The sequence below is a fragment of the Cygnus olor genome, chromosome Z (assembly GCF_009769625.2).
Source record: "Cygnus olor isolate bCygOlo1 chromosome Z, bCygOlo1.pri.v2, whole genome shotgun sequence".
Taxonomy (NCBI): domain Eukaryota; kingdom Metazoa; phylum Chordata; class Aves; order Anseriformes; family Anatidae; genus Cygnus; species Cygnus olor.
In genome coordinates this window covers 75,152,364-75,179,521 of record NC_049198.1, presented here as the reverse complement: position 1 = coordinate 75,179,521, position 27,158 = coordinate 75,152,364, and the positions used below count along the sequence as shown (strand labels likewise).

The window sequence follows — 27,158 nt, the reverse complement described above, 5'->3', positions numbered from 1 at the left end:
TCTTATATTTAGTGTTGAGATCTGGTGCAAAAAAACTCGTCACAAATGTGCAGACCCATGTGAGAGATACTTGAAAGCCCAGATTTTATTAGGCTTTAAGATTCCTTCCTTGAATTTTATTTGTGCTCTGATTATAAAACAAAGAGCTCCAAAAAGTCAGTGAGTGAAAAAGCTAGAGCTTTAGAGGTAGAAAAAGACATGAGTCTTAAAGAGAGAAGTTCAGTAGGAAATGTATGATAGCAAATGTTTTAAAAGACTTAATAAAGCACAGTCTCTGTCATTGTAAAGGAAATAGAAAGGAATTGGGGAATCACCCTTTGGCATGCTGTGTTCTGATTAATTGGAGCACCAGGGAACACTCTTTGGCCGCAAATGTGTTGCAGCGGAGACTGCCCTTTTGTTAGGAATGTGTGTAGCACCTACCACAATCGAAAACAGTACAAGATAGTCCCATTTGTGCCATGAGGTGGTAAAAACAACGAGTAACAAACGTGATACAGAAGTGAATTTCTCTGTCGTATTACACTGACCTGGAGAAGGGAGAAGGAAAGTTGTCTTAAATTGTGCCAACATCTCACCTAAAAGAGCAATGCACTGTTTTGATTTTTTTGTGATGTGATTTTGTGTGAAACTGTTCTAATTATGTTCTCCTGTGTCTTGTTTTGTTTAGGTTGACCTTCTTGTCCCTACAAAGGTCACTGGCATAATTACTCAAGGAGCTAAAGATTTTGGTCATGTCCAGTTTGTGGGATCCTACAAGCTTGCTTACAGTAATGATGGGGAGCACTGGATAATATACCAGGATGAAAAACAAAAGAAGGATAAGGTAAAGCAAAGAGAAAAATGATATTGTGGTTGCATATAGGGAGTAGTAATGCCTGTAGTAATTCCAGTGCTGGAAGCCTGTAGATTATTGCACACTGCTTGCTTTATGGGATTGCTATGCATAGGGTCCCACAGATAAAAGTCAAGGTGAATAAAAAAGAGTTGTATAACACAGTGACATTCACAGTGCAATAATGTCATACCTATCTGTGCAATGCACCTGATTTAATGCTGTTAAATATGGGGCATAAAACTTCACAGTTCTCCATTTATTGAAATTATTTCTTCCTTAAACTCCAGAGGAGAAGGTATATTAATAGCAGTTTATTTGTATATTTGAAAACAGTGTCTCAGTGCATATTTTTGTAAGTGTGCACTATTTTCTGTAATTTTCTGTGAAGCACATCTTTAATGCACCTCATTACCTAGCAATTTTTTTCTCTCTTTTTTTTTTTTTTTAAAGGAAATTATTCACTCTAGGGCTTCAAATACCCAATGGAAAGATTATTTTTATTACACTATTAAAAGAATACAAAACATAAAATGTTTCACAACTTCCTTTGCAAACATTTAATGGGAGGTGTAAAGAAAGTATAGGTTTCCTGACTGATTTACTTAGAAGCAATTCATTTTTCTCTTGTTATTTAGGATATTATTCATTATACATTTCCTTTAAACTGTATAACACTTTTATACTGTGAAAACCTGAATGCATATGCATTGCTTAAGGGATACATTAAGAGAGCTGGCAAAACGTGAATTATTTATTAAATATCTTAGTGGGATTATGTCTAATTGAATCAAAACATACATTAATAAAAATACCAGATGGCTGATATGTCTGACATATATGTCTCATATCTGGTGGTTTTAACATCTATATTATCGGAGTAATAAATGTTTCCACTTGTACTTATTTTTCTTAGAGTAAGAGTATTTTTTATATAGGTTAATTCAATTCTTTTTTTTTTTTTTTTTATTTTTAGGTAATGAGAAGGCTTTTGATATGCATTGATCTATGTTGCATGAATACAAGCAGATCTGCTGATGAGGGGTTAGATAGCAGCATCTCTTAATTTTCACTGATTTTATCTGATTGATCAAATGTATAGTCATTTATTAGTGGAAGCTAGCCTACATTACTGGGTTAAATATGTACATAACTTCATGTGTGCATAGAAATGTTATGTTTGTAAGAGGATTATTATCAAAAGATGACACTGTCAAGTCACAAGGAGCCAAGTGGCAGCTCACTGTGGTTCTATCCTTCAGTGAGATTTTTCCCCAACAAGTTCTAAAGGTTTTTTAAACGGGAAAAAAAAATCAGCTATTTTAGCCATCCAACTGAGTAGGTCCTGACACCTATGATTATGGTATGTGTCTAGTATAATTGGTTGTCAAATAAAAATTGGAAAGAAACAACTCACCTTTTGTAAACGTACCGTAAATGCATTCAACATAAACGACAGATAGGCACTTCAGTGCTTTATACACATCCCATTTTAAATCCCTGGCATTTAAAAGCAGAAGTGAAAGATCCACTGTGAAAGAAATGTCTTCTCCAAGCCAAACTTCTGTTATTGAACTGTTGCATTCATTTTACTGAAAAAGGAAACCCGTGTTCCAGTCTCCAGTGAGAAACCCAGTAACAGTCACAAGCAAATCTAAAACAAAATGCAGTCTCACTGTTCCAGTCCACATTTGTTTATAACATTTGCCAAAGTAATTAAATTCTTTCTGTTTTCATCATCAGGTAGATTGTTAATTGCTATATGCACAGTCCACTAGGAACAATGGAAAACTTTTAATCATTGTCTTATTAAAACATCTCCCATCCCATATTAATTAACATCCCTAAGAATAAAATAAATGCATCTTATTATGATTCTTTAACAAATCAAGAGCAGTTAAAGGCAGAATGTAATTGAATTCACCTAACTCAAAATTAGAAATTATATCTTCTGAATTTTAATTTGTACAAAATAAACAAGATCACTGGGTAAGAGTCTAGTCTTCGGTCTTTTGATACACAAACATTAAACAAAAGTATTTTTACTATTTCAATTTTTTTTCAGATGACAAAAGTCATCCAGAGTCTTTCAGAACATTCCAAAAAGGCTAGCTGTCAGTGAACTTGGCATAACTTCATAGGAGGGAGGTTGTTGAATCTCCTTCTCTGGAGATATTCAAGGTAGGACTGGAAAAGACTTGGAGAGATCACAAGGACACGTACCTCTTGGCCTCTCCCACCAATCCCCTCTGAGGTCTTCTGAATAGAAAATGGGATTCAGCAAACCCCAGGTCCCTTACCCTAGGAATAGGTGCAAGTAGTTCTTCCTTGTTTGAACTTGCTTGCTTAAGAAGTCAAGACTAATTTAATTCATTTACTTGTCTTTCACCTGACCAAAGATACAATGCTCATATCATAAACCATTCTTCACTTGAGTATTATTAAGTATGTTCTTAGAAATAGCCAGTGATGAAAATTTTACAGTATCAGCAGTCAAGCCCAGTGCTTAAATATCCTTAAAGGTGGAAAGGTTGCTTCTTCCTCTTCCTGCAATGCTCTGTCAAAACAGAGCCTTTTCATGACAACCATACCAATTTCCTTTGCTTAAGTAAAGACGTAAGGTTTGGCCCAAAATGGAAGAACATTTCAGAAGAAACTCTGTTTTCACAGCAAAGTGAAGCTTTAAATGTTTTTTGCTGTCTCCCAAAGGTACAGAAGGGAGATGAAAGGTAGACACTGGCAACTATCAACAACAGTGAGAATAAATTATTCATAATTTACCCTTATTCGTTCTATTTAATAACTGCGTGTAATAATTTCTTCTGAGAAGGATAGAATATATAGATTTCTGATTTCCCACACAGGTGATTTACTCATCCTTGAGATCCTTGTCCAGACATCCAATAGTGTAGGAGAAAGATGGTTCCAAGAACTCCCAGAGAAAGGAAGGAAAGATAAAGGAAAAACAACCAGTTTTGAAGTCCAAACAAATGTGTCATTTTGCAAGAAGAAAATAATATCTCACATCTAGAAATTATGGAGCTATTTCTGCCTGAAAATAAGGATTTGTGGATGAATATAGTGACTTTAAAGCACATTAACCCTATCTGGTGCTGATCATCTCACTGTTCAGTAGTTTACTGAAAGAATCCAAATGCATCAGCAGATTTTAATGAATTCCTGAAACTATTCACTTCTGTCTCTTTTTTTACATTATTTGTGAAATTATTGTACAGGGAAAAACAGAAAAACAAACAAACAAACATAAAACTAGTATCTTGTACTCACAAGTGCACTACCTGCAGCCTATATCTTTGATGACCATGCAACAAATTAGTTGTTTCAAACAGAAGGAAATGTGGTATTCAGTTTTCTTCTTTGCCCAGTTCCAAATGGAAATGTTGTTCCAAGAACAGACTCCTGCAGCTCTTGTTTGCCTTCTGCTGTTTCAACTGCCATTGATTTTAGTTCACATCTATGTTAAGCTTCTGTGAATGCAGACTAAAGGGTAGTGGTAGTGGGGGGAAAATAAAAAAAAAAAAAAAGAAAAACATTTCTTCAATGCTTTTCTTGTTCTGTCATTCATTTTAAATAGTTTGAATGAGATCCATTGAAAATATGAATTCTCTTCCTATTCTTTTCAAGATGCAAAAAAAATTAAATTGCTGGTTGGCAGGTAGGAAGAAACTATATTTTAGGAAAAGGACCAGAGCTATCTTGTTTTTCTCAACTAGAGGTCAGTAGCTCACTATTCCTCCAACGCTAAGGACAACCAAACCAGATTTGACCTTTTTTTTTTTTTTTTTTTGATCACGTTCCAAATGTGATTTATAAATGTGATTTATAAATTGCATGGCATGCTGTAAGTAACTCAAGGCCAACTGCAGAGTCAAATGGCATTTTACAGGCTGATTTTTAAAATGAGTATATATGTGAAAGTAGTCTAAGGAAGTCTAGCACGCTGTAGTATTGTCGATTATTATTAGCCAGCAGATGTGCGAGTAACTGCAGGTAGACAACGGCCACTGTATTTGTGGACAAATTGAAGAACAAGTTATAAGCTATATGCTTTGTATGTCCCATTAATTGCTATAGGAACAGAAGACAAAAACATACATGTAAACGAGAAGTTGGATCACCAGGTTTCTGCTAGGTTCTGCTATTATTTTTTTTCTTTTTGATGTTGGATTATAATAATACCTGATTTAAATTGATAGATCCAATTCCTATAAACAACACACATATTTTACATAGATAAGCAGTAATCTTAAAATTATAATTTATATTATTATTATTTAATTCTCCTATTTAATATAATATATTTTATTTTAATTTAATACTATTTTTTAAATTTCACTGGGAAAAAATCTCCATTATACTTGATTTTTTTTACCTGAGATGCGAAAAGAAACTACCAGGCAGTTAGGTTTCACTGGTCTTTGTGTGACTCTATATAAAGGAGAGTGGAAATTTTGTTTACAGCTTAGAATCTGATGCTCATTTTTCTGTGTGGTGTGGATGGTGTGTTGTGCTTTCCTGGTATTTTGCCTGGAGGAACTTGACTGATGATAAGGCTTGCACAAAGCAAAACAGCCCTATTGAGCACAAACAACATATATCAATATATTGACCCCATGCAAGATCAGGGCAATGTTTCAACACTGTGTCTTGCCTCCCAGGGTCCCTCTGAGTGTTTGTCTAAGTTTTTCAAGCCCTTAGTCTAGATTCTCCACTGGTTTAAATTACAGGTGGCTCCTATTACCTTCAGCTGAGCAAAGTGAATTTCTGTAAACATTTCTGAAGGGAGTTTGGTCTTCAAAATATTTCTCTTTTTGCTTGGCTTTGAACTTTCTATTGTAAATCACTCACAAACTATGTGCAGTGGAGAAAATTCCCATTTAAGTGGCATCAGAAGATATATTGAGTAGAAAAAAAATAACAAGAATGTGTTAGTATTCTTTACATGTTTTACACGCCTGGTATCCATTGTGAACTCAAGATAAAAATAACTATCAGGTTACACATAATTTTATTCATAGATTACAAAAATGTAAAAAACAGTCCTTGCACTGGACACTTTTGCCTGGCTATTCATTGCATGCCAACCTGATCCTGACTCTTCAGCCACTCCTGGGCGCTCAGCAAAGAAGGGCAGAAGGATGGCTAAGATCAGAAGTGGTAGATCTACAGCCACCCAAAGAGACTTTCTACACACCAACTGAAAAGGAACAATGTAATTTTCCCCCCTCTAAATCACTACATAAACACAGGTGCATAAAACACACACATATCTATCTGCACATGTACTCATGTATATTAAAAAACTCTGCTCAGTCTTTTATAGAAGCATCTTTCATGGGACCAAATCATTCTAAAATACAGTCAAATACCTAAAAACATCAGCTCTTTTTCTGGTGAGAAATCAGGACATCTTTCACCATCTTTGACCTGGTGTTGTTCACTTGTAACTCTTCGTAGTGTTGTTCTCTTGTTCTCCAAGAACAAAAAATTTGAAATAAGTAAATGTGCTGTTCTAATCTGCAAATTCCCTTTCTTGCTTAAGCAAGTCTTTTTCAGTGAATGGTAATAAAGAAAATAAAATATTTCTGAAATAGTGGAACATCACTATCAAAAAGTATTTTTCACGCAGCCTTCTTTTATGTTTGAAGTGAATAGCGTTCCTCTATTTGTCATACCACTGAGATGTAACGCAATGAAGCAAACTCCAGTGGAAGCCATGTCTGGCTACTCTTTTTAAATACTCTGCCTCCAATATGAGCAGGATTAACTGGTCCAAGAACCTGTATAAAATACTCTGCACAGAATAAAAAATACAGTTAAGGTATAGCAGACAGTATAGTGACTTCACCATCTGAGGCTTGCATGTTAAAATTTCAGTTCTCTGCTATTACCCTAAATATCAGGAACCTATAATGCTATGGCCAGTGCAGACTTCTCTTATAATTTCAGTTTCTGCAAGACATGAGATCCAGAAATATCTCTGTGGAGAATCAGGCTCACTGAATTTTCATGTTCCTTGCACCACAATTTCCCCCACTGCAGCCATCTGTTAATTAGCTCTGTGGACGTGCCATAAAAACAGATCTCCAGCCCCACATTTGGAGCAAGCATTGGTTCTAATAAGTTCCATTTTCACACGCTATTCTTCTCCAGATAGTTCTTCTAAAAGTATTCTTCATAAGAGATACACGCAGTTTTCTTTTTAAAAGATGAATCAACTTGTATTGTCATAATTTGGATTTGTTGCTTATGGCATAAAACACTTAGTTCTAATGAAAATATCTCAGTGAGTATTTAAAGACAAGACAACCAAATTGCTTGTTTGACACAGTTGTAAACAAGACTTGTTTAAATTCCAAAAATCTTTTTGCAAAGAATATTGTTATGCATTTTCCAGGCTTTTGTTTTTTTTTTTTTCATTAACTGATCATAAAATAAGTTATCATATATTTCCTACTTTTTATTTTAATAGCAGCTGTGAGAGACTAAGCTATAGAGGAGCTACACATATATGTGTGGGGTGCGTATGTGTAAACTTGGTGAGGCTTCTGAGTAGATGTTTTAGTAAATTACACCTTTTAAGTATGCAAACTGGCATAAATAGACGTGCCCACTGTAAAAAAAAAAAAAAAAAAAAAAACATTCTGAAACATGATTGCCAAAAATTAGGAGCTTAAACCCACTTTTACAAACACAGGCACTTGGTGAGGTGGCAGCCACTGTTGGGTGAGGCTGAAGCCCTGTCCACACAAGTGGCCTGCCTCCATGAGAGGGAGCATCCTCTAGCAGATAACCGGAGGAGAAAAAATCATAATGCCTGGTGTATCTTCCTAGCCTCCAGCTCTCTTTTACCTATATGTTTAACAGCCCTCAGCTGATCTCACCCCTTAACGGCTTATCTGGTCTTTACTAATACCTAAAGATTGTGAGAAAGAGTGCCATGGTTTAATTACATGTTTTGTGGAGAACCATGACCTTTAGGTGACTCATTCATTTTATTTCACTGGAAGGGGACAGTGCAATACTGTCTGTGATTCATCTTCTCTGTGCCATTTATGATTTTATAGACATCCATCGTACCTCCTTCCAGTCTCAAGAGGCTTAGTCTATGTGATAATATTCAAACAGGCATCTTCCTGTGGTTGTGACTGTCTTGCTGCTTTGCTGTGTTTCACTTCTGCTGATGAATTTGAGATGAGAGGACCAGATCTGCACCCACACAGAACTCAAAATGGGCATGTGCCCAGGCTTTATGCACTGCCACATCAGTGACTTGCGCTTTGCTTTCTGTTCCTTGCTTAATAATTAGCTTGGCTTTGTTTGTTACTTGGCATTTTTTTCATCTGAAAAATTGCATAGAGCTATGTATTAGATCTGCAATATGAGCTTCTTCAGTGCTAATAAACCATTACAGTTTTCAGAGAGGTGTTGTAGAAATGACCTTAGTAAGTGAGGAGCGATCGCTTATAGTATGAGGCTACCAGGTCTTCAAAAGCTTTTAATTGCTTAGTTAGTTCATTTAGTATTGACTGTTTGGCCACAAACAACAGGTAAATAAAGAAAATATATATTTTTGGCTACAGAAATAGCTTTTTTTCTGCAAATAATTAGATGAACAGTTTTTATCCTTTGTCCTCCTTGTTGTTTCCAAGTTTCTTGACTCCATTAGTGAATTTATGCTGAGGTATAGTGAAGAATGACAAATAACATACTTTTCCCATAATAAATTTGTCATTAGTCCACAACAAAAAATTCCATACATTTGCTCTTGGAATGTTGTATTTCTTGCTGATCACATTTGTGGATGCTGGCAAAGCTCTGCTCACTTTCTGATAAATTTATTTCCCTAAAATCCTTGTTCTGACCTGGCACTTTGGGTTAATTTCTTGAGACTGGATCTTGAATTTTGAGGGAAGGTAAATTTCAGATTTGCATAAATTAGCCTCCGAAACAGATGAGTTTGGCTTTAAATGCTAATGACATCATATGTGAGTTTATGTTTTCTTTTCCTGCTCTAAGTAAATAGCATAATCCAACTTTTTCCTTTGTTGCTTGGTTTGCATCAGATATTTTCATTTATTTTGCATAGCTGCATGTGGGTATGGATTTTGCATAGCTGTATGTGGGGGCTGTAGATGGGTTCTTCTGGTAAACAAAGACGTTTTTTGTTCTAAGCCTTAGTCAAAATGTTATCTCTGAGATAAGTCTTCAATGGGGAAAACAAAAAAAGAGAATTTTCCAGTACCTCTGCAGCAATAATTATTTGTAGCTCTGCATTGCTTATCGTCTGGCTTGGTAAAAAAATACCAACAGATATATTGCATGCATGCACAAGAAATCAAATGAAAATCCTTCTACTTCTAATCTTTCTTTGCTGCAGATTGTACATTGGGGGGTGCCGCTCATTTTAATAATGAGCTTACTGCCTTTTATTGTATGTTGCATTACAACAAATGAAACTCAAATTCAGAAGCAATCTTAGCCAAGCTCTTGCTGATTTATGTAATCAAGACTGTACTCAGCCAACAAACAATTTTCCTGTCATAAATACATTTTTTTTCCCTTAGACTCGCAGCGCTGTTTTTTCTGTGGTCAGTCTGTCTTGCAGTTTTATCTCTCTCTCTTAACTGCTAGGTACTTGAATGCTCCCAACTCTGTATGCCGAGATGCCAGGCGAGCAGGGAAATATATCACTTGTGAAAGGGCAGCACTTGTGGAGTGTACATGTTTTGTTGAAAATGCCAGATTAATAGCACTTGAGAGAAGCTTAAGGACTAAAATAGAGGTTGAGCCTCTTCTGAATTCATCCTCTGACATTTTTCCTAAGAACTTCCAAGAAAATTGTTATTATGCACTAATTCAGTCATATAAACACTTGTGCAGAAGGTTCATATTCCTTTTCTGCTTGATGCAAATGAAACTCACTCATTTCAAGTTAAAAATCCATCAAATACTGTTTTTGTAAATGGAAAATGAAGCAGCTGACATTTGAAGACACCCAACATTTCCCATATAAACTGAAAATATCTCAGGAGGAAAATCTGATCATTTTGCCAAAAAGAATGCTGTGGCCTTTGAATTTGAATTGTGGCTTTTAGGGGAAAAAACCTGTCATTGTTCTAACACAGACAAGAGTTTGGGAACTCACTGATGTTTTGGCTAAAACATACTAATGGAAATAATGTCTAAACATGCATTCTACTGTGTAAAGATTTATTTTAATTAAATCACAAACTTTACTGCTTACCAATGCTATTAATTCATGTAGTATTTTTTTTTCAACAGAAGATAGTATCCTTGAGAGTCACTAGCTTTATGATGGCTTATGCAGTTGCATCCAAATTGCGTTCGTGAGTGATACAGTAAAAATCCTTCTTAACTTTAATTACTAATGTTATTTCATCCAAAACAATAACAGGATCTCCTGAGATTAACTTGACATGATACAAATGCCAAGTAAAAAGATGTTTGATTTTGTAAATGTTAATGGTGCTTCAAACCAAGGACTGAATCCTCAGTGTCATGCAGTGAAATTCCCAGGTCTTAGCCATGGCCCCACACAGCCTCTAGGACACATACACGGGGTCATTTCTCTGCAACCCGCCCCATCAGATTTCAGGGTTCCTCTCTCTTCTTTGGCCCCACTGTGCAGAGTTTCAGGTACTTGGATTGCTTTGTCAACTCCTTGTGGAGCCCACTGATATTATTTCATGGAGGTATTTTTCCAGGTATCTGGTGTTTTAAGAGGACGTTGTTCCCTGTTCTCTGAGAAACACACTGCGTATTCCTTCATTAAGTAGGGATGCAGTTCTGGTTCTGGGCCTGTATTTGTCAGACATCTTATAAAACTCCAACCACTAGGAATGGATGTGGAAAATTGTGCAGAGAGGACCAGCCCTTCCTGAACCCAGCAGGTGTCAGAGGGAGAAGAGAGATCTGTCTCGGGGCTCCCCTCGCTCACTCAGCCATCGCTTAGCACTCATGTAGCCACCCATCTTCTCGCTGCTTGCCTTCCAGGTGTTCCAGGGAAACTTTGACAACGACACGCACCGTAAGAACGTCATTGACCCCCCGATCTATGCCCGTCACATCCGCATCGTCCCATGGTCGTGGTACGGCCGGATCACCCTGCGGTCAGAGCTGCTGGGCTGCACAGAGGAGGACTGACGCGGGGCTCCGCCAGGCCTCACAGCTCTCCACACACCTACCAGTCCCTCCCTAGAAGAAACTGCGCAAAGCCTGTAGGAAGCTGAGTGGGTTTTTCATGACCAAGTGCTCATTTTATGGTAGGCCGCTAACTGTCTTTCGCGAGGAGGTCTAAGCCTGCCCTTTAAATGATCCAATCCGATTTTGTTCTTGAAATCTGTTAGTGTTGTCCCTTTAGCTGTGGAATTATCTTTCTAGCTCTCCTTTAAGTTGTTCACACTAGTTCAAACATGTTAGGGAAAAAAAAGCAGCATCCTTTTTACAAGGGAAGAGAAATAGCGTGACAAAGCTCATTTGCAGCTTTAGAAACATTGGGCTGACGAGTTCTCCATAAATCATTCTGTCATCTTACTTGCAAAAAGTGATACTGCAGCTTTTAGCAATAAGTTTACTTGGGGATGACTGCATTATAGTAATTGTGCCTATCAAACACTGTCAGTATTTATGACATATATTTTGGAAAATACTCTATGGTACTGTAAAATACAGTACCTGTGATATTACAAGCTACCTTTCATTACTTTCATCTCAACAGCAGAGTCCATGCAACTAGCTAAACCCATTTTCCTTCTCAATTTTGCATGCAGTAGACATAACTAACATCTTTTCTGTTCAGTATCACCTTTAATGTTGTTTTCTCTGAAAGAGGTGACCTGTTTGTATACAGAACAAAATCTGCTATCAGTATGTTATGAAGTTAATGAATTTGCCAAAATGTATTAATTCTGCTTGAGGTGTGCTTTTTCAAGGAGGGTGAGATGAGACTCTGGGGTACCTGCGGTTTCTCATCCTCAGTACTCACAAAGGTACAAGCACATGGCACAGCATAAATCCTGAGCCCCTTGGTGACTTGCCCAGGAGTGAACAACCCTAGATGGAGCTGTGTGCCTGATTAATTCCTTCAGAAACCTCCTGAATTTCTGTGCAGAAGCACACGTAGGGTGAGGGAATTAGATGCTACAAGATGCACAGGAGGATTGACTCCTGACTGCAGGGAAACCTTCTCAGCTAGGCTCTTCTTATGACCCTGGTCATGTCTTTCTTCCCAAGAATGGAGGCAAGAGAAGTCGTAGGCGTTCACCAAAGCTGGGCACTTGGTACCCTTTGCTCCCACCTGTGTCCTTGCAGACGATGAGCCATGAGGAGGCTGATCTTTGTCGTGCTTCATCTGCAGAGATGCTTCATACATACTGTGCTGTTTGAACAACAGGATAGCCAGCAAGGACCCAGGTGTTGTAAAAAGGTTTGAGGAGGGAAAACTGAACAGTGAGGGGGCATGGAGGACACCAATGGTACAGTTAGATATTTGATGTCAGGGCAGACCACTTGGGGCATCAGTGTAAGGTGGGGATGGTGGGCATTGCTACACCTGGCTGTAGAATTTGGAAACAGGACAGGTGGGTGGGCTTGGCCGCACGGCCATGGCTCCTTGAAGCAGCTGGTGAGGCAAGATGGCTGAGCAGCGAGGTGCAAGAGGAGCCTGGGGAAGCGTGCTGCAGTCACAGCTCTGGTACCTGTCTGCTGGGCACTCTTGGGCAAGTCACCTCACCCTCGTGCCTCCGTTTCCCCAGTGGCAGAGGTAACGACACCAACCTTGTGAGGCACTCCCAGATCCCTAGGCGCTAGGTTCTCCGTGACTATGCTAGTGTAGCACCAGCGTCTGAAAAAAACCTTGGGAGAAGGAGCAAGGGGGCTTTTTGCTACCAGAAATGATGGCACATGGGGTCACCTTGTTAATTTCATAACATGCTGATGCGGGGGAAAAAAATAAAATATATATATATACAGCTGCATGTTTTAGCAAATGTCACTGAACTTATTTTTTGTCACGGTTACATTCTCACTGAAACCAAAACGCTGAAGTATGAGCCTGGGTCCTGCTTCCCAGACAAACACCCAGCTGGCCCACAGTCTGCAAAGGGCAAAGTTTGCTTTGGAAACAAAACGGTTTGGATTTCAAAACCTGCATTTAATCACACATTCTCCACCACAGACGAAATATATAATCCATTTAACTGTGAAAGACTCTAGATTAGCAGCCAGGAATTTTACATACAAGAATTGGGGATATATTGGTGGCGGTTTTCGGATAGCGTCACTTAAACTGTCACATTTTAACAAACAGAACACCCTGCCTCTCTATAAAATTACTTAATCCTTAAACTGTATTTATACAAGTATTTATTTTATAAGGCTTAGACATTTAAAGACTTCTACAGAACAGTCTTACAAAGGTGAAAGTATGTGTAAGAAATGTTGAGGTCCTGTGCTACACTGCTAAGTTTGTTCTTTATTTTTTACTTTGTGCTGCATAACAAAAGCCACTAGACTGTTACTGTCTTGTCTGTAACTGTGTTAACAGCATTCCTTAATGATGTATATATGAAGTGGTCTTCAAACATAGTGAGCAATTTTGAAGAGAAAGTCAATCTCGGGGTATTTCTAAAGAGCAAGAAGTTTTCTGAATAATGGAGGACAAGGGCATTCCTACATTACACAGTGCCCGTGTTGTGCACATCAGGTACCTCAAAAAAAGAATATTTATATTTTTAGGAAGCACACAGTATTTAAAGATGTCCAAAACTATTTTTCAGTTGTGGGAGAGCAATTTACCCTTTATTTATTTATAGAACACCATGTAGCCATTTAGCTAGTTGACTGTGTACCCAAAAAGTGGGAGGCATTTCTGAAAATTAGAGCCCCTAGTTCACAAAGTTATTTTAAAATTGTTTTGTATTTTTTGTTCCCAAGATATTTTTTTTATGTTCATCTTTTGCAACATCAGTTTTGGCTTTGAGTTAATTTGTCTTGTGTTTGTAATTTGATTGTTTCCACTTATCTGCATATAAAAGTAGTGTTGTCATGATACCTAACACAGTCATTTTGTTTTGCATTAGAGTTGAGTAATTTCATCCTTTCACTCTCTGTCAGCTTCCATCTGCCAGCAGTCTTCACAATCTGAAGAGACAGCTCCATACATCGTGATAAGATGCTCTGATAATTTATCAAAAAATCATATAGATGATGCCCTTACACTTTCAGCCAATGTGCTGGGGCTTTTCCCAATGAGATTGTTTTTAGCTGCCAACAAGCTTTCTTTAAATAGTATTGTGCACCCATAGTAACAAATTGTGCTCCTACTGTCAGCAGTGTAAATCTGAAATAATTCTTGACTTCTGTGTATTTACTTCAGGTTTAACAAAACAGATTTGAGTCAGATATGGTTTGGTGTTACAATTTTTCCCTTTAATTTTATTTTCCTCTCTGTGTGCATGAAAATCATTAACATAAGGGACAAGTGATAAACTAACACAACAGTGAAAGCAATTGTCATCCCCAAAACTGACATGGGTACAGGGAATGTCCCCTTAGGAGGGGATGGAAGAACACTTAGAAATGGTCCTTGACTTCAGTATTAATTGTGACAATGACATTTAACAGGAGTGGAAGTGTTTTCCTAATTAAATTTCACCCTGAACCAGCTAAGTATCTGTAGGCACCTGCCTGCCGCTCTGCAAGGTGCTACGTTGTTAGCCTGGGAAATCAAGCACCGGTGCAAGGCTCTGTTTTATCTGTGCTAAGGGCTTATTGTGTTAACTAGCTCTGGTCTTGAGGTTGACTTTCTCTTTGGGAATGACTCTATACAAATTAGTGTGGGTTTTGAAGACTAAGGATACTAAATGAGTGTATCTTTGCTATACAACAAATGTGAACTATAATATTCAGTGCTGGCTTCTGATGTGTCAGTAAGTACAGAAGTGTCTTGGACACAATGACCTTTGCAACCTTTCAAGCTGTGTAATATTCAAATGGTTTTGTATATACTTAAATCATGTAGGATGATGTAAAACCAGTATGACCTTGTCTAGTCTTTAAACTTAACAATAAAACTTTTGAAAAATGAGGCCATTTTTGAAGCACTTATATTGCAGTCCCTTGAAGCAGATACAACTTATCTCAGACAAACTGGCAGCAAATGCAGAGCGGAGATAGGAGGTGGCATTTTCCTGGATTCCTTCACAGAGTCTTTGTGGTAGGTAAGTTTGTTTCTGGCAAAATCAACCCTGGTGATCCGCTCCCTTCAATGTGTTCCCTTTGTTCTTCCAGATAAAAAAAAAGCAAAGGTTTCAATGAGACTAAAAACATTTTTGTACCTTTGCTGCTGTCTGAATGAGCACCAGAAATGTAAACTGACAATTTCATTTCCTTCGAGTCAGATTCCTCGGGATATTTATCAGTCTTTATCCTCTCTTCTGCACTCCTGCTTAGGCAAATTAATTTCCATAAAGATAAACAGTGTCTGTGGTGCAGCCCTGCTGTGAGACTTCCAGAGAGGCTGCCAGCACAAGGCCAGTGCTTGCTCACACCCACGCTTCTCATTTGTGCACCTTGCTCTGCAGCCTGCTTCCCAGTATTTCTTGCAAACCTGGCCCTATTAATAACTTCTACAGAAGATCTGCTGCAACACTTGGGAGTGGACCAAGACAGTTGTATCTGAAGGACCAAGCAGTGTTTGAATGCAAAATGTTTTCAAAACTTGGGAAACGTAGTATGATTTACTATGTCTTATTAATTTCTGAGGAAGAATTAAAGTGGTGCACAGAAAAGCTATTCACTCCCAATTTTAAACAATGAGATTTAAAAAAAAACTTTCAAGTTTTGTGTACTTATGAAAGTTGGAGCTTCAGTGGTTTACTCCCTGCTCTGCTAGAATAAGCTCACAGAGGTACATGCTTTACTTTCAATCCCCTTTCAACTTCTGTCCTTCACCAAAAGTTGTCTCTTAAGAGATAAAATCCATCCATATGTGTGCGCAGACAGTTGGTCTGTCAGCCAGATGTGCAGTCTGAACATTAACAGTGTGCCATATTTCAACACAAAAGTCCCAGAACTGATGTTGTGATTTTTTCCTGATTGCGTATCTCTACCAGACCTAAAAATGAGAACAATCTAATGGCGCATATAAAGAGTTGATAATATCTTTTGATGAATGGTGGCTGAGTATTAGCACTTCAATCATAAATTTCTGAAAATACACATCTTGAATCTTCCTGACTTTTAATTATAAATTGCAACTCTTTCATGAAACACAAGGCCTGCTCCTGAAGAAATGAAAAGTGATTTTTCCTCTCAGTCTTCATAATGTATTTCCCCAGGAACTTTAATGAAGACACCGAAGGAAAATAATTAGTAATTCTCTTCAGAATAGCAGTTATTTATCAGTGTCCATCCTCCCAAACCTGTTACTAATGAGCTGGAGAGATTAACATGCATATCAACACTGTACATCATTATGAAATATGTAGTCCCTGATACTTCTGTGGTAAATACAATGAGACTTACTTTGTGCCTTCTTTTCAAACAGCAAGTTAATCTGTTCACTTAGTGATCAATGAGCAACCTCTGATTGCTTAGCCTTATAAAATAAATAAGGACAGCGCAGGAGATAATTGCATTGACGCAAACTTCTTATTTTCTTTTTTTTAAAAAAAATGTATAATTTTCTTTAATTGAAATTTCCAATGCAGAAGACTACGTTAGGTTAATAATATAAAAGAGGCAGACAGATTTAATCCTGGTATGAGCCTTTGCTGCCTAGCTTTACATCTGCATTGATCACGTGTTATCTTTTGATGATACATGTCAGTACCAGCATTTAGGGAGCTGTAAATGTAGATTTAAATGCATCTGGATATAAGAACATGGAAACATGTCGTGGTCTCACAGCTTAACTTTAACTGAGTGTAGCATTGTATAAGTATATGTTAGTAGCAAAACTAATTGTGTTTAGATATAGATATAGTATATCTCAACTCAGAAGTAGGCTCTATGTCTCGTGCCTGTGGGATGTATGGGAAGCATGAATAACCCAGTGAAATACAGGTGGGGCAGAAGGAATGGCGAGAGCTGTCAGAGCACACAGCCTGTTCGTCGTGATAATGTTTCTGAGGCTGCTTTCTCACTGATTTACACGCTAATGCATCATGGTTATCTGAGGCTGTACATCAGATGATAGGTCAGTAGACACGTTTCTGATGGCGGCATGACCAGATGAAGGAAATCAGCCCTAAGAATATGGTAGGAAAGGTCACTAAACATTTGCATCAGACTGGAAAATAAAAAGCAGACAAAAATGAACAACATCCTGAAATATATTGGTTTTCTGGGGCACTGCAAGAGGTCAGTAGGAGCTGTAGGGAAATGTATTATATTGCCATGACCACAATAAATACAATTAAGTATTCAGCCTGTTGGGCATAAAATACAGGCAATCTATTGAAACTGGGTCAAAGGCCTCTTAAAAAGTGATACAGCACGTTCTTAAGAAAATGTCAGCCAATATTGTGTATGCACTACATACCATGGACTTCTGTACTGGGTCAGGCTGGGATCGGAGCTACCTTTCATTGCAGCAGCCCATACAGTGCTTTGTTCTGCACTGGTGGCTACAGCAGAGCTAAAAACACCACAGCATTTCAGCTGCTGTCTGTCCCCAGCGAGTAAGCGAGGTGCTGGGCAGGGACACAGCCAGGACAGCTGGCCTAAGCTGTCCATCCCATACCCCCTGCCATATAATATCGTGCTCAGCAGCACCAACAGCGGGGAGGAGGCCTGGGGTGGAGGTGGGCATCAGTCTACCTGGGGAGGTGGTGAATGACTGCATCACTTGGGTGGTTCTGGTTTTTGTTTCACCTCTTTTCTTCACTCATCAAACTCTTTATATCTCAGCCAACAAGCTTTCTCAGTTTTGCTCTTCCTGCTTTCTTCCTCGTCTTGCTGGTGGAAGGGCACGACCAAGAGGCACACGTGATGACCAGTGTCAACACACCACAACTTTACACACATAACATAAATCATATCTGGGGTCTAGAATGATGGATTTTATAGAAAATATTTTGTCTGAGTCTTCTTTCCTTAGATTTTACTCCTAATTTTCCCTTGAAAGGTGATGCCTTTGCAATTTCTGAATTGGAGAAATTCTATTCCTACTTGCAACTCATGTGTAATATACTAGCCTCATGGCTTCGTTGGAGGAGGCACTGATGGAGAACTTTTGAATAAGCTATTAAAGCATGGATTGCTTCTGTTGAGTATGTTGTATATGTATTTGTATATATATATATGGATTTTCTGCAGGCCAGTGTCATGCAGTTTGCTTTAAGTAGGCATGGAAATAGAAAGAACGAAGAGGAAGCAGAAGGGTGATTACACTTTTCATGTTGGAGCACTACATGTAGTTCTCTTTAATATTTATAGATCTGGCCAAATAAATCCAGTGTACATCAAGAGATTCATTAGAGAACTTAAGAGTTAGTTTTGTTTCTTGTCAATCTTTTGATGTAGGTAAGATCAGTGATTTTTCCAGTACATTGCCATTTCACTCACTGTTTTCTCCCATTTCTTGCAGAACAGACTGAAGAATTTATTGTATGGAAAACATACATCTTCCCATTAGGTCCTGTTTCTGGTTTTCCAGGATTTGTGAGCATTGTGTAAATCTGATAATAATTTCCTGTTCTGTACACATCCGGTCCAATTCTCTCTCTTTCTCTCTCTCTGTCTAAATGGAAATAAGAAGCAGGACTAGTGGCATTGCCTATCGTACAACCTTTGCATCCAGGTCTATATATTTTTTTCTAGAACTTTAAATATCCTAAAACTGACACATGAATGTTCTACATTCTGCTTTAGTCTTAATTTGGCATGGAGCAACCTTCATCACGGGGATGTCTCCCATGAAAGCCTAACCCATTTTGCCTGGGCTTATGCACAGATAAGATACACGTACAGCTCCCAGTACCTATTTCCCTTACAGTACTGATGTGGGAAACGGACTAGCAGCACCAGGTCGGTACCACTAAGGTTGAAAAACGCACTGTCTATGGACTGAAGATGAGAGCTGTGTTCACAAATGCTGCCACTGAGACCCACCTTGCACAGGGGAGACAAGGTCCCCTCTATGGGCATGGGGAGCAGAAAAACTACCAGGGAGAAAGGGGAATTGCTGGCTGGTGAGATTAGACCAGAATGAGGAAATAATCTGAGAAAGGATAAAGGGGAAGCCTGTGTGAGGAGGTCACTGTGTCCATACGGATGAGATCATATACCAGGGCAGCTACTGTATATGAAACACATTGAACTTGCAGGGCACTGTTCTTGGCGTGTCTCCAAAACTCATTGATTTTTTTTAGGCTACCCCTCGGACAGGCACCTGTGAGCCAGATACGTTCCTGATTCTGTAGCTGTCAGTTTATACCAGCTGTGGCTCCAGACCTGCCTATTTCAGCCATGTCATCTGTCCTGTTTTTCTAATTTTCTTGCTCTCCACATTTTAGGACCAGCATTTCAAGGGCATGTGGTGCATGTCATTCCTGCTAAATGACAGGCACATCAAAGGACATTTAGGCAGTATACGTCTTTGGCTAAAATCTTGTTAGCTTTAAATACGTAAGCAAATATAATGGGCTAAAGCTGATGTGAAAACATGCCGATAAATTAGTTTCCCCAGTAGACATTCCAAGGACCATATTCACTACAACTGGCAGAAAACTCAAGTACCATGGCAAGGAATTAAATTCATCAGCCTAACCTAGCTGTCCATCTTCTGCGTGCTGATACAATTTTCTTCCATGTAAGAGAAATAAGCAGAGTTTGGGTCAGGGTTGGTGTTTGTGGGTATTTTATCTATGTTCCTGGTTTGTTTAGCCATGTTTTCCTCACATGGGAACAGGCAGCATTACTTGAAAGGCAGAAGCACTACTTTGTTTTAATACCTTTTATTTTTATTTCCTTTTACTGAATGATTTGCAAGTATTTTACTAAAAGCACCGTCACTGCCCAGGGACCAGGGAAGTAGGGAGGGTTTTTTTCTCTTCACAAAGATGCTCCATTTCAGATAGGAGTGAGAGTGACTTCCAGAAGAGTCTGACCGAATATTTATACAATGCACACACAGAGCAAACCACACACCACTCCCATTGGCTGCTCGACCTCCCCACTCCTTTCCAGTTTCTGTGCTGTAACAGAAAGCGTTGTTTAGCTGTGGGAGTGAGACCATCTACTCACAAACGGCTTTTCATGCTCAGCTGCAACGGCCACATTCCCCAGATATTTCTGGGAGCCTAAAACCAGACTTCCAAATGGGGCAGCCCAGGAGCTAGGTGTGATGTGGTGGAGGAGCGTCTGCCCAGCCCCACTGATGGCATGCAAGGGCTACACCTGTAAACACAGAGTGGGTAGCAGGAATGGCTTGGTAAACACATCTTGTCATGGTATAAAATGGTTTAGGTATTTTTAAACATTTAGTGATCTTTTCCCTGGCCTCTACCACAAACATTCCTATGGCCTGCAAAAAAAATGCATTTGTGGTTAATTTTTTTCTCCACTGGGTTGCGTTCTGTTCAGATTGACGTCTGCAATGTATTTAGACAGTCTGCATGAACTAGTGCATTCCCCAAGCCAGACAAAGTTCTGCTACAAGTCTGATCTACCTTCATTGTACCAAATGGAAGGGATGCTCGAGATACGTTGGATGCTTGCAGCCAAGTAAATACTCCTATACACCATGAATTCAAGCAACCTCTTCCCAGAAATCAGAACTTAATTTTAAGTTAAAGGAGAGTGAATTGTGCCAATTGTATTCCAGTATGACCAGTAAAGTGCTTCCCGATGGGCTGCATGCTCCTTTCAGACTCCCAGGCAGCAGCTCAGTATTACCAGGGCTCAAATGAGCCTTACTTGATAGCTCTCACAAGTCACTCTGAAGTCCTCTTGCACTGTCATGTGAGAAATCTCCGGTTTATTGGGTCTGAAAACTCAGCATATCAGAGGGATAGAAGGGGAATTGGCAGTTCATCTGAACATGCCCCTCAGCACACCTGTGACTTTGTGCCTTCCAGTCTTGAAGACATCTTCTGAACGCGATCTGTCTCTGAATGTTACCCTTAATTAAATTGAAAGACTAATTCACATGGTACAGTTTGGCTAAAATGATTTCAAATGTCAACGTTGACTTACAGGAAGCTTATCTGTTTCATGAGGGTTTCCTCTTCACCTTTTTTCATCTTGAGACAATCTGATTGCATGCAGTGGAACTATTTACTTTGAGAATAGGAAAGACCATGCCTGTGAATACTAACTAATCCTCAGCCTTTAAAACTGAAGTTTATATGGAGGGAAAAAAAAAAAAGGGGGGGGAGGGGGTGGAAAAAAGAAAAGAGAAGAAAGCAGTGTCTGAAAATGCAAGTCAGAATCTGAGAAAGATTTGCACAGGCAGGAGGAACAAAGCTCTCAGAGGGACCTTTCCTCTGTGGTCTGCTTGGGAGTGTCATCCCTGTACTAAGTGTGGCAGGGCATTGCACGCACGTGTGCGTCTGCCACAGACCGCAGTTGTGGCACAGGTTGGGATGGGGCTGCCACGCAGACCGCAGTGTGCAGAAACAGCTGCATGATTGGCACCTTTGTCTTTGCCTTCACAATAGCCTTTTTCTATTCCTACAACATTAAACTCTCTTAACTGATTATGCAGGATCTCAGCCTGCCACATGATCCTGTTACCTTCAGGCGTAATTGCAAATGAGACAAGAAATCTCAGCTGTACTGTTCCTTATAATGGCATTCATTATTCGTCCGATGTTAACTATTCCTTGCAGCTGACAAGAAGCACAAAGCCCAAAGAGTTAATTTTCAGTATAATGAAAAATCAGTACATGCTAATATGCTCCTTGTTCCTTCCCTTATTTACCCAGGAAAGCACTGTTTTATTTTGCCCTGTGAATACTTAAAAGACAGGCACTGAGTAAAAGATGAGAACAAAAGGCACAGAGAGCCAACCCAGGAGCACCTGCCACAAACTGGGCACAGAGAAAGCAGTTGTGGGGCAGACTCCATAAGTTTCCCTTCTGTGTCCTGATGGCCTGTGCCCTCCTACTGCAGGACAGCCCCCTGATGCACTTGTAGGTGTGCAACTGAGCCGACAGATGTTGGGGAGGATGGATGGACTGTTCTACACCTCCCCAGTGGCATGGAGACAGGGGAGAGTGAAATCAGCCCTGCAGGCAGCCCCCCTCTCGATAGGCAGTGGGATGAGGGCTGCGCCCTGGTGACACTAGGGAGCCACAGGGGAAAAACCTCGGGGCTGACCACAAAGGTTATGCTCTGAGTGAGGTCCATCAGAGGAGGAGGAAGAGCAACCCATGGGTTAGTCCTTCAGTGCACTGTGGTACCGCACACACCTGGGTGAAGAGTGCAGTCCATCACCTAAAACTCACCTGGTCCTGCAGTACAGCCAAGCCTGCATTTTACGTATCTATGGGTGTCTGTTATGCCCGGACTTCACAAAGAATCTCTCAAAGGCAACAATATCCAGCCTTTCTCTACTTGCATGTTATTTAGCTCAGGATTTTTTCCAGACTTAGGAGTGCCTTAAAGACATATAGCTTTTTTTCCACAAGCCTCTGTCTGCAGTGGTCTCAGTTCTGTGTTTGCCTGTGGGTGCAGTTGTTTGTTTTGCCCTGTTTTGTTCTCTGCTACAGGACATGCATATTACCAGGACCATTCAGCTCTGCTCTACGCAAGCATTTCAGTGCCAGTTCAGGAAGGCCTTGCAACTTTATGCCTGTTCAAGTCCCACTAACTTAAATAGGACTGTGTGCTGCCCTGCCATGCAGTATGTGCTGAAGTGCTTTGGTACATTGTGGTCACTAAAAATTGTTTGTTGATCTCAGTCCAAGCAAGTGTGAAGTGAAGAAGGGGAATCACTTCGTATCATCACACCTCCCACAGTGCGGCCTCACTTGGAGCACTGTGTGCAGCTGTGGGCTCCCCAACCTACAGCAGGTGTTAAGGCCCTGGGAAGCACCCAGAGGAGGGCAGCAAGCCCAGCCCAAGGGCCGGACGGCCGTGCTGTGAGGAGAGGCTGAGGACACTGGGGCTGCCCAGCCTGGAGAAGAGGAGGCCCAGAGGCGGCCTCACTGCTCCCGGCAGCTCCCTGAGGAGGGAAGCGCAGAGGCAGGTGCTGGCCCCTGCTCCATGGGAGCTGCTGGCAGGGCACACGGGAACGGCACAGAGCTGCGCCAGGGGAGGGCCTGGCTGGGCATCGGGAAGCATTTCTTTACCCTGAGGGTGGCCAGGCACCGCAACAGGCTTCCTAGCGGGGTGCTGGGTGCCCCGAGCCTGTCGGTGTCCAAGAGACATTTGGACAATGCCCTCAGTACTGTGCTTTGACTTCTGGTCAGCCCTGAACTGGTCAGGTAGTCGGACTGGATGATCTCTGAAGATCCCATCCAACAGAAATATATTTCTCCTCTCCCGTCCCGTCCTGTCCCATCCCGCCCTCTCCCCTCCTCTCCCCTCTTCTCCCCTCCCCTCACCTCTTCTCTCCTCTCTTCTCCTCTGCCTGTATTGCTTCCTGAGAACACTGCCTAGAACTAATTCAACATCAAAACACAGCAATAAAAAAGTAAAAGTGGATTTAATTCAGATCTTCCAAGTACTTTCAGTGATGCAGCTTTAAATTTATGAATTCTAAAATTTGGTGGTCAAATATTATGCAGGTAGCTGACACTACTCATGGGATCAATACAGTTTTGTGGAATGCCGTATGATGTCTGAGGATACGTCTTTCTCAGTCTGTCTTGTTGAAGCTGAAGTCCTTTTCTTCCATCCTGCTGCAGCCATACTTTGAGGGAGAGAGAAAATGAATGTGTTGAATGAAACAAGCACTTACCATCAGGAGAGAGGTTATGCCTCATCCTTGCAGCCAGCAGTAAGGTAATGAAAGCTGAACACCTTAGCTTTTTTGTAGTTGAGGTCTGTAATCAGGGCAGTGTTTTGTTCTTTATAAAGTATATCAAATGTGACTAGTAAAATTGTACTCTTAAAATAAAAAATAATTTTAAAAAGGCCTCTACATGGTAAAATGCACTCAAATGCTAAGGTCTTCTCATTGTCAATTTTGATCAATGTAAATCCTGCACCATTAATATTAAGAAATTCAGGGAAAAAAAATACTTTTAAAAAATCAGATTATTTCTTCCTTCTAGTCATAACTCTTAATTGCATACATTTTCAGAGGCATACAGGCCTGGATATTTCATCTAAAAATGTTGGAGGTTCCTTTGGAGGAAGTATAAGAAGTCATGGGATTGTGACAGAGATCTGATGGATTTTCTTCTGCAAAATGCTTCTAAGGATTCCTCATTCTGTGGAAATGATGCCATTGCCCTCTAAAATGAGGAACCCTGGCTAAACAGGTTTCAGCTTCCTATCATGAAGGAAGGTGACAGTCCCATCTGACAAGCAGGATCACGACTAGGTCAGTGTTCAGCAACCTGGATCCATCTTTGTCTCTATTTGGTGTCGTGGCTGACACTGACATCTTGGCTAAGAAGTTGTCACCAGCTTGCTGTCCTCTCTTTGGTGTAGTAGGGGAAGTTTCTCTCATGCTATGATCACCTGTAGTATTTCTGGCTGGGTTTTGCATAACAGTAGTTTCTTAAAACAATGTGATACGGTATTTTAGGAAGTTACCATAGAGACCACCTATCTTGTTTTTGCAGAGAGTGGAAGTTTCCCATCTTCTAAGTCATTATAGCATTCTCCTGAAGGACTCTGAGACAAAAGAAATGGAAGTATGCATGGCTTGCATTTAAGGACACACCATTCCTTTATAAGAATGAACAAGAAGTTTAAAATGAACATTGTTAAAATGCACGTTAAAATAAAATAATAATAATAATAATTTACATGTATTGGGCTCATACATTCTTGGCTTCTCAGACTTAACACAAAGGAAATCACAAAAGACTCGAACACCTGAGCATTGTTTTCCACTTGTTTAGCTTTATTATAGCTAAGCGGTATTCTGTTCCACTTAACTGAAACTCTGCCTAAATAATAATGGAATGTATATTTTACAGGTTTATTTTTTGATTATTTACCTTCTTTTCACAACGCATTGTTCTGGAGTCACCAGGAACAAAGGCTGGTACAACCCCCTCAGAAGAAATGCTTAACCCAGAAACTGTCAGCATGCATTAATCTTCATAATGTGAAACCTTGTGCATATTTTAATGGAATATTGAAGCATTTCCACATAGCCAGCTGAAAACATTTCCTTTCAAAGCTTAGAAAATACCTAGCACCATTTGCTTAACATTTTCATACACACCTGCACTGTCATGGGCACACACATAAACCCAAGGGAGGCAGGGCCAGATCCTCCTCTGGTGTAAAACAAACAATTGGAGGAGGCTGTAGGACTCCAAGGCAAAGGGGGATTTATTAAGTAAACACACCCATAGGCTGGTCATTAGGAAAATGTTCTCAGCACTGAGGCTGACTGGATGGTGTGGGTGTGACAAGGCCCAGGTCTGGAGACTGATGTTTATAACACAAAGTGGAGGCTGTATCAGCCACAATCCCAGTCTGATTGTTATTTGGGAAGAACACAAACATCACTTCTTAAGGAGGACCAAAGCCCATGCATGTGGGACAGGCAGCTCCTTCACTTCACCAACCTCTCTTGCTAAGAAAAACCCCACATGACCCACCATGCACCAGCAGACCCATTTAGTGATTAATTTACATCACAGGTATAATTATTGATGAAAGACATTTAAGCCATTTTACCTCAGAGGATTTTATTCAAAGATAAATCCAGCTATATCCCTGGTGTCCTCAGCCCTCCCAGTACACAAAACAGGGAACGTGCTTCATTTTTCCAAGTCACACTGCACCGAGGGCTGTCCGAGGCATGAGGCAGGCTGCCGTTATATTTAGCTTCGGGAGGTGGTAATTAGAGTGACCCAGGATTTTTCAGAACTACTGCATCTTAAGAAACACAGCTTTACCTCTGTTAACCTTCTACACAGCTGCCAGACTGAACAAGCACTGTGGGACTGAAAACATAAATTAACTTAGTGACTCCTTCAAAACAGTATTGATTCGGGAAGTGCAATAATGGACAACTGCTTCCTCAAAACCTGCACTTAGTTCAAGTCATTGAACATGAGGCCATTAATTCTGTGGGGTTTTATAATGTGATTTAAGTAATATACCAGACACTTACACCAAACCATTTCAAATGCACGTGATCTAGTATAAAAGGGGAGGTTTCAAAAAGGTTGCAGAGATGTATTTCAAGCCACTGATGTTTTTTCTTCACCCTTTTATTTTGTTAGAAGGCAGAAGTATATTCCTTTATGAAAAAGAAGAAAAAAAAAAAAAAGAAAAAAAAGCTGAGTACCAAAGTCAAATTCATTAAGGAAAGTTGATGAATAGTCTTAAAATTCAGAGGGGTTAGCCAATCAGATTTATTGAATACTACATTGCCCCCCAAAAATTGTGGATTCTAAATTCTAGACGAGTTTGGGCTGGTAGAGACTTGTGGACTTGTGTCACATTTTATGTACAACCCATAAAGCTGTTGAGTTTTTTGTTGGTTTATTTGTTTGTTTGCTTTTAACGTTGTTCAGCAAGCAAGGATTAATTACTCTGACCAACTTGGCTTTTTGGACAAAGCGTTTCCACCTTCATAGTTTTTCCTAATCCTCAGAACTTTTGATTTTGAAAAGTATATTTTCAGCGCACTTAACTGTATGTGTATGACATTGTCCAAATATAGTTACCTGTAAGCGGTGAGAGTATAAATCATGTTTAAAACCACCATATGAAGACAGAGAAGCTCAAGGTTAGTCCCTGCAAAACAGGCATGTTTGTTCTTTACAAGACTTTCCCTCAAAAATATCTTTATTAACACTGAGATTCAGCTGCTCTGCCTTTTCACAGGCCCTTGGTTGGTAAAGGGTCTCCAAAACAGGAGGCTCTGGGAGGCAAATAGATGTGCTGCTGACAATCCTGTCACACTGACAGCCACGGGTCCGATGGGCTTCTGCAGCACAGGCAAGGAGAAGTGACCTTCATGCATAATGCAGGGTCCTGACACTCATCTACCCCCTGCGTGGTGCGAGTTCCCAGCTATGTGCTGACACCTCAAAACATCAGCTGCAGATACTTCTGTCAGCTCGGAAGGAATGAGATATTATAACTGAGTTAATGTGAAGGCTGTGGGAGACTGGGGCTGGCGTGGAGCTGT

At 39.9% G+C, this 27,158-nt stretch overlaps 1 protein-coding gene across 2 annotated transcripts in view; it reads left to right on the top strand.

Moving 5' to 3' along the window:
• The window catches only part of EDIL3 (EGF like repeats and discoidin domains 3), a 265,674-nt gene extending 250,708 nt beyond the window's left edge, over positions 1-14,966 (top strand). For both annotated transcript variants that reach the window (XM_040541409.1, XM_040541408.1), the window contains 2 exons: positions 671-826; positions 10,874-14,966. In XM_040541409.1, coding sequence (XP_040397343.1) covers positions 671-826; positions 10,874-11,023 — 306 coding nt within the window. In that variant the 3' untranslated portion in view covers positions 11,024-14,966. The remainder of the gene's footprint in view (positions 1-670; positions 827-10,873) is intronic.
• Positions 14,967-27,158: the final 12,192 nt, after the last annotated feature.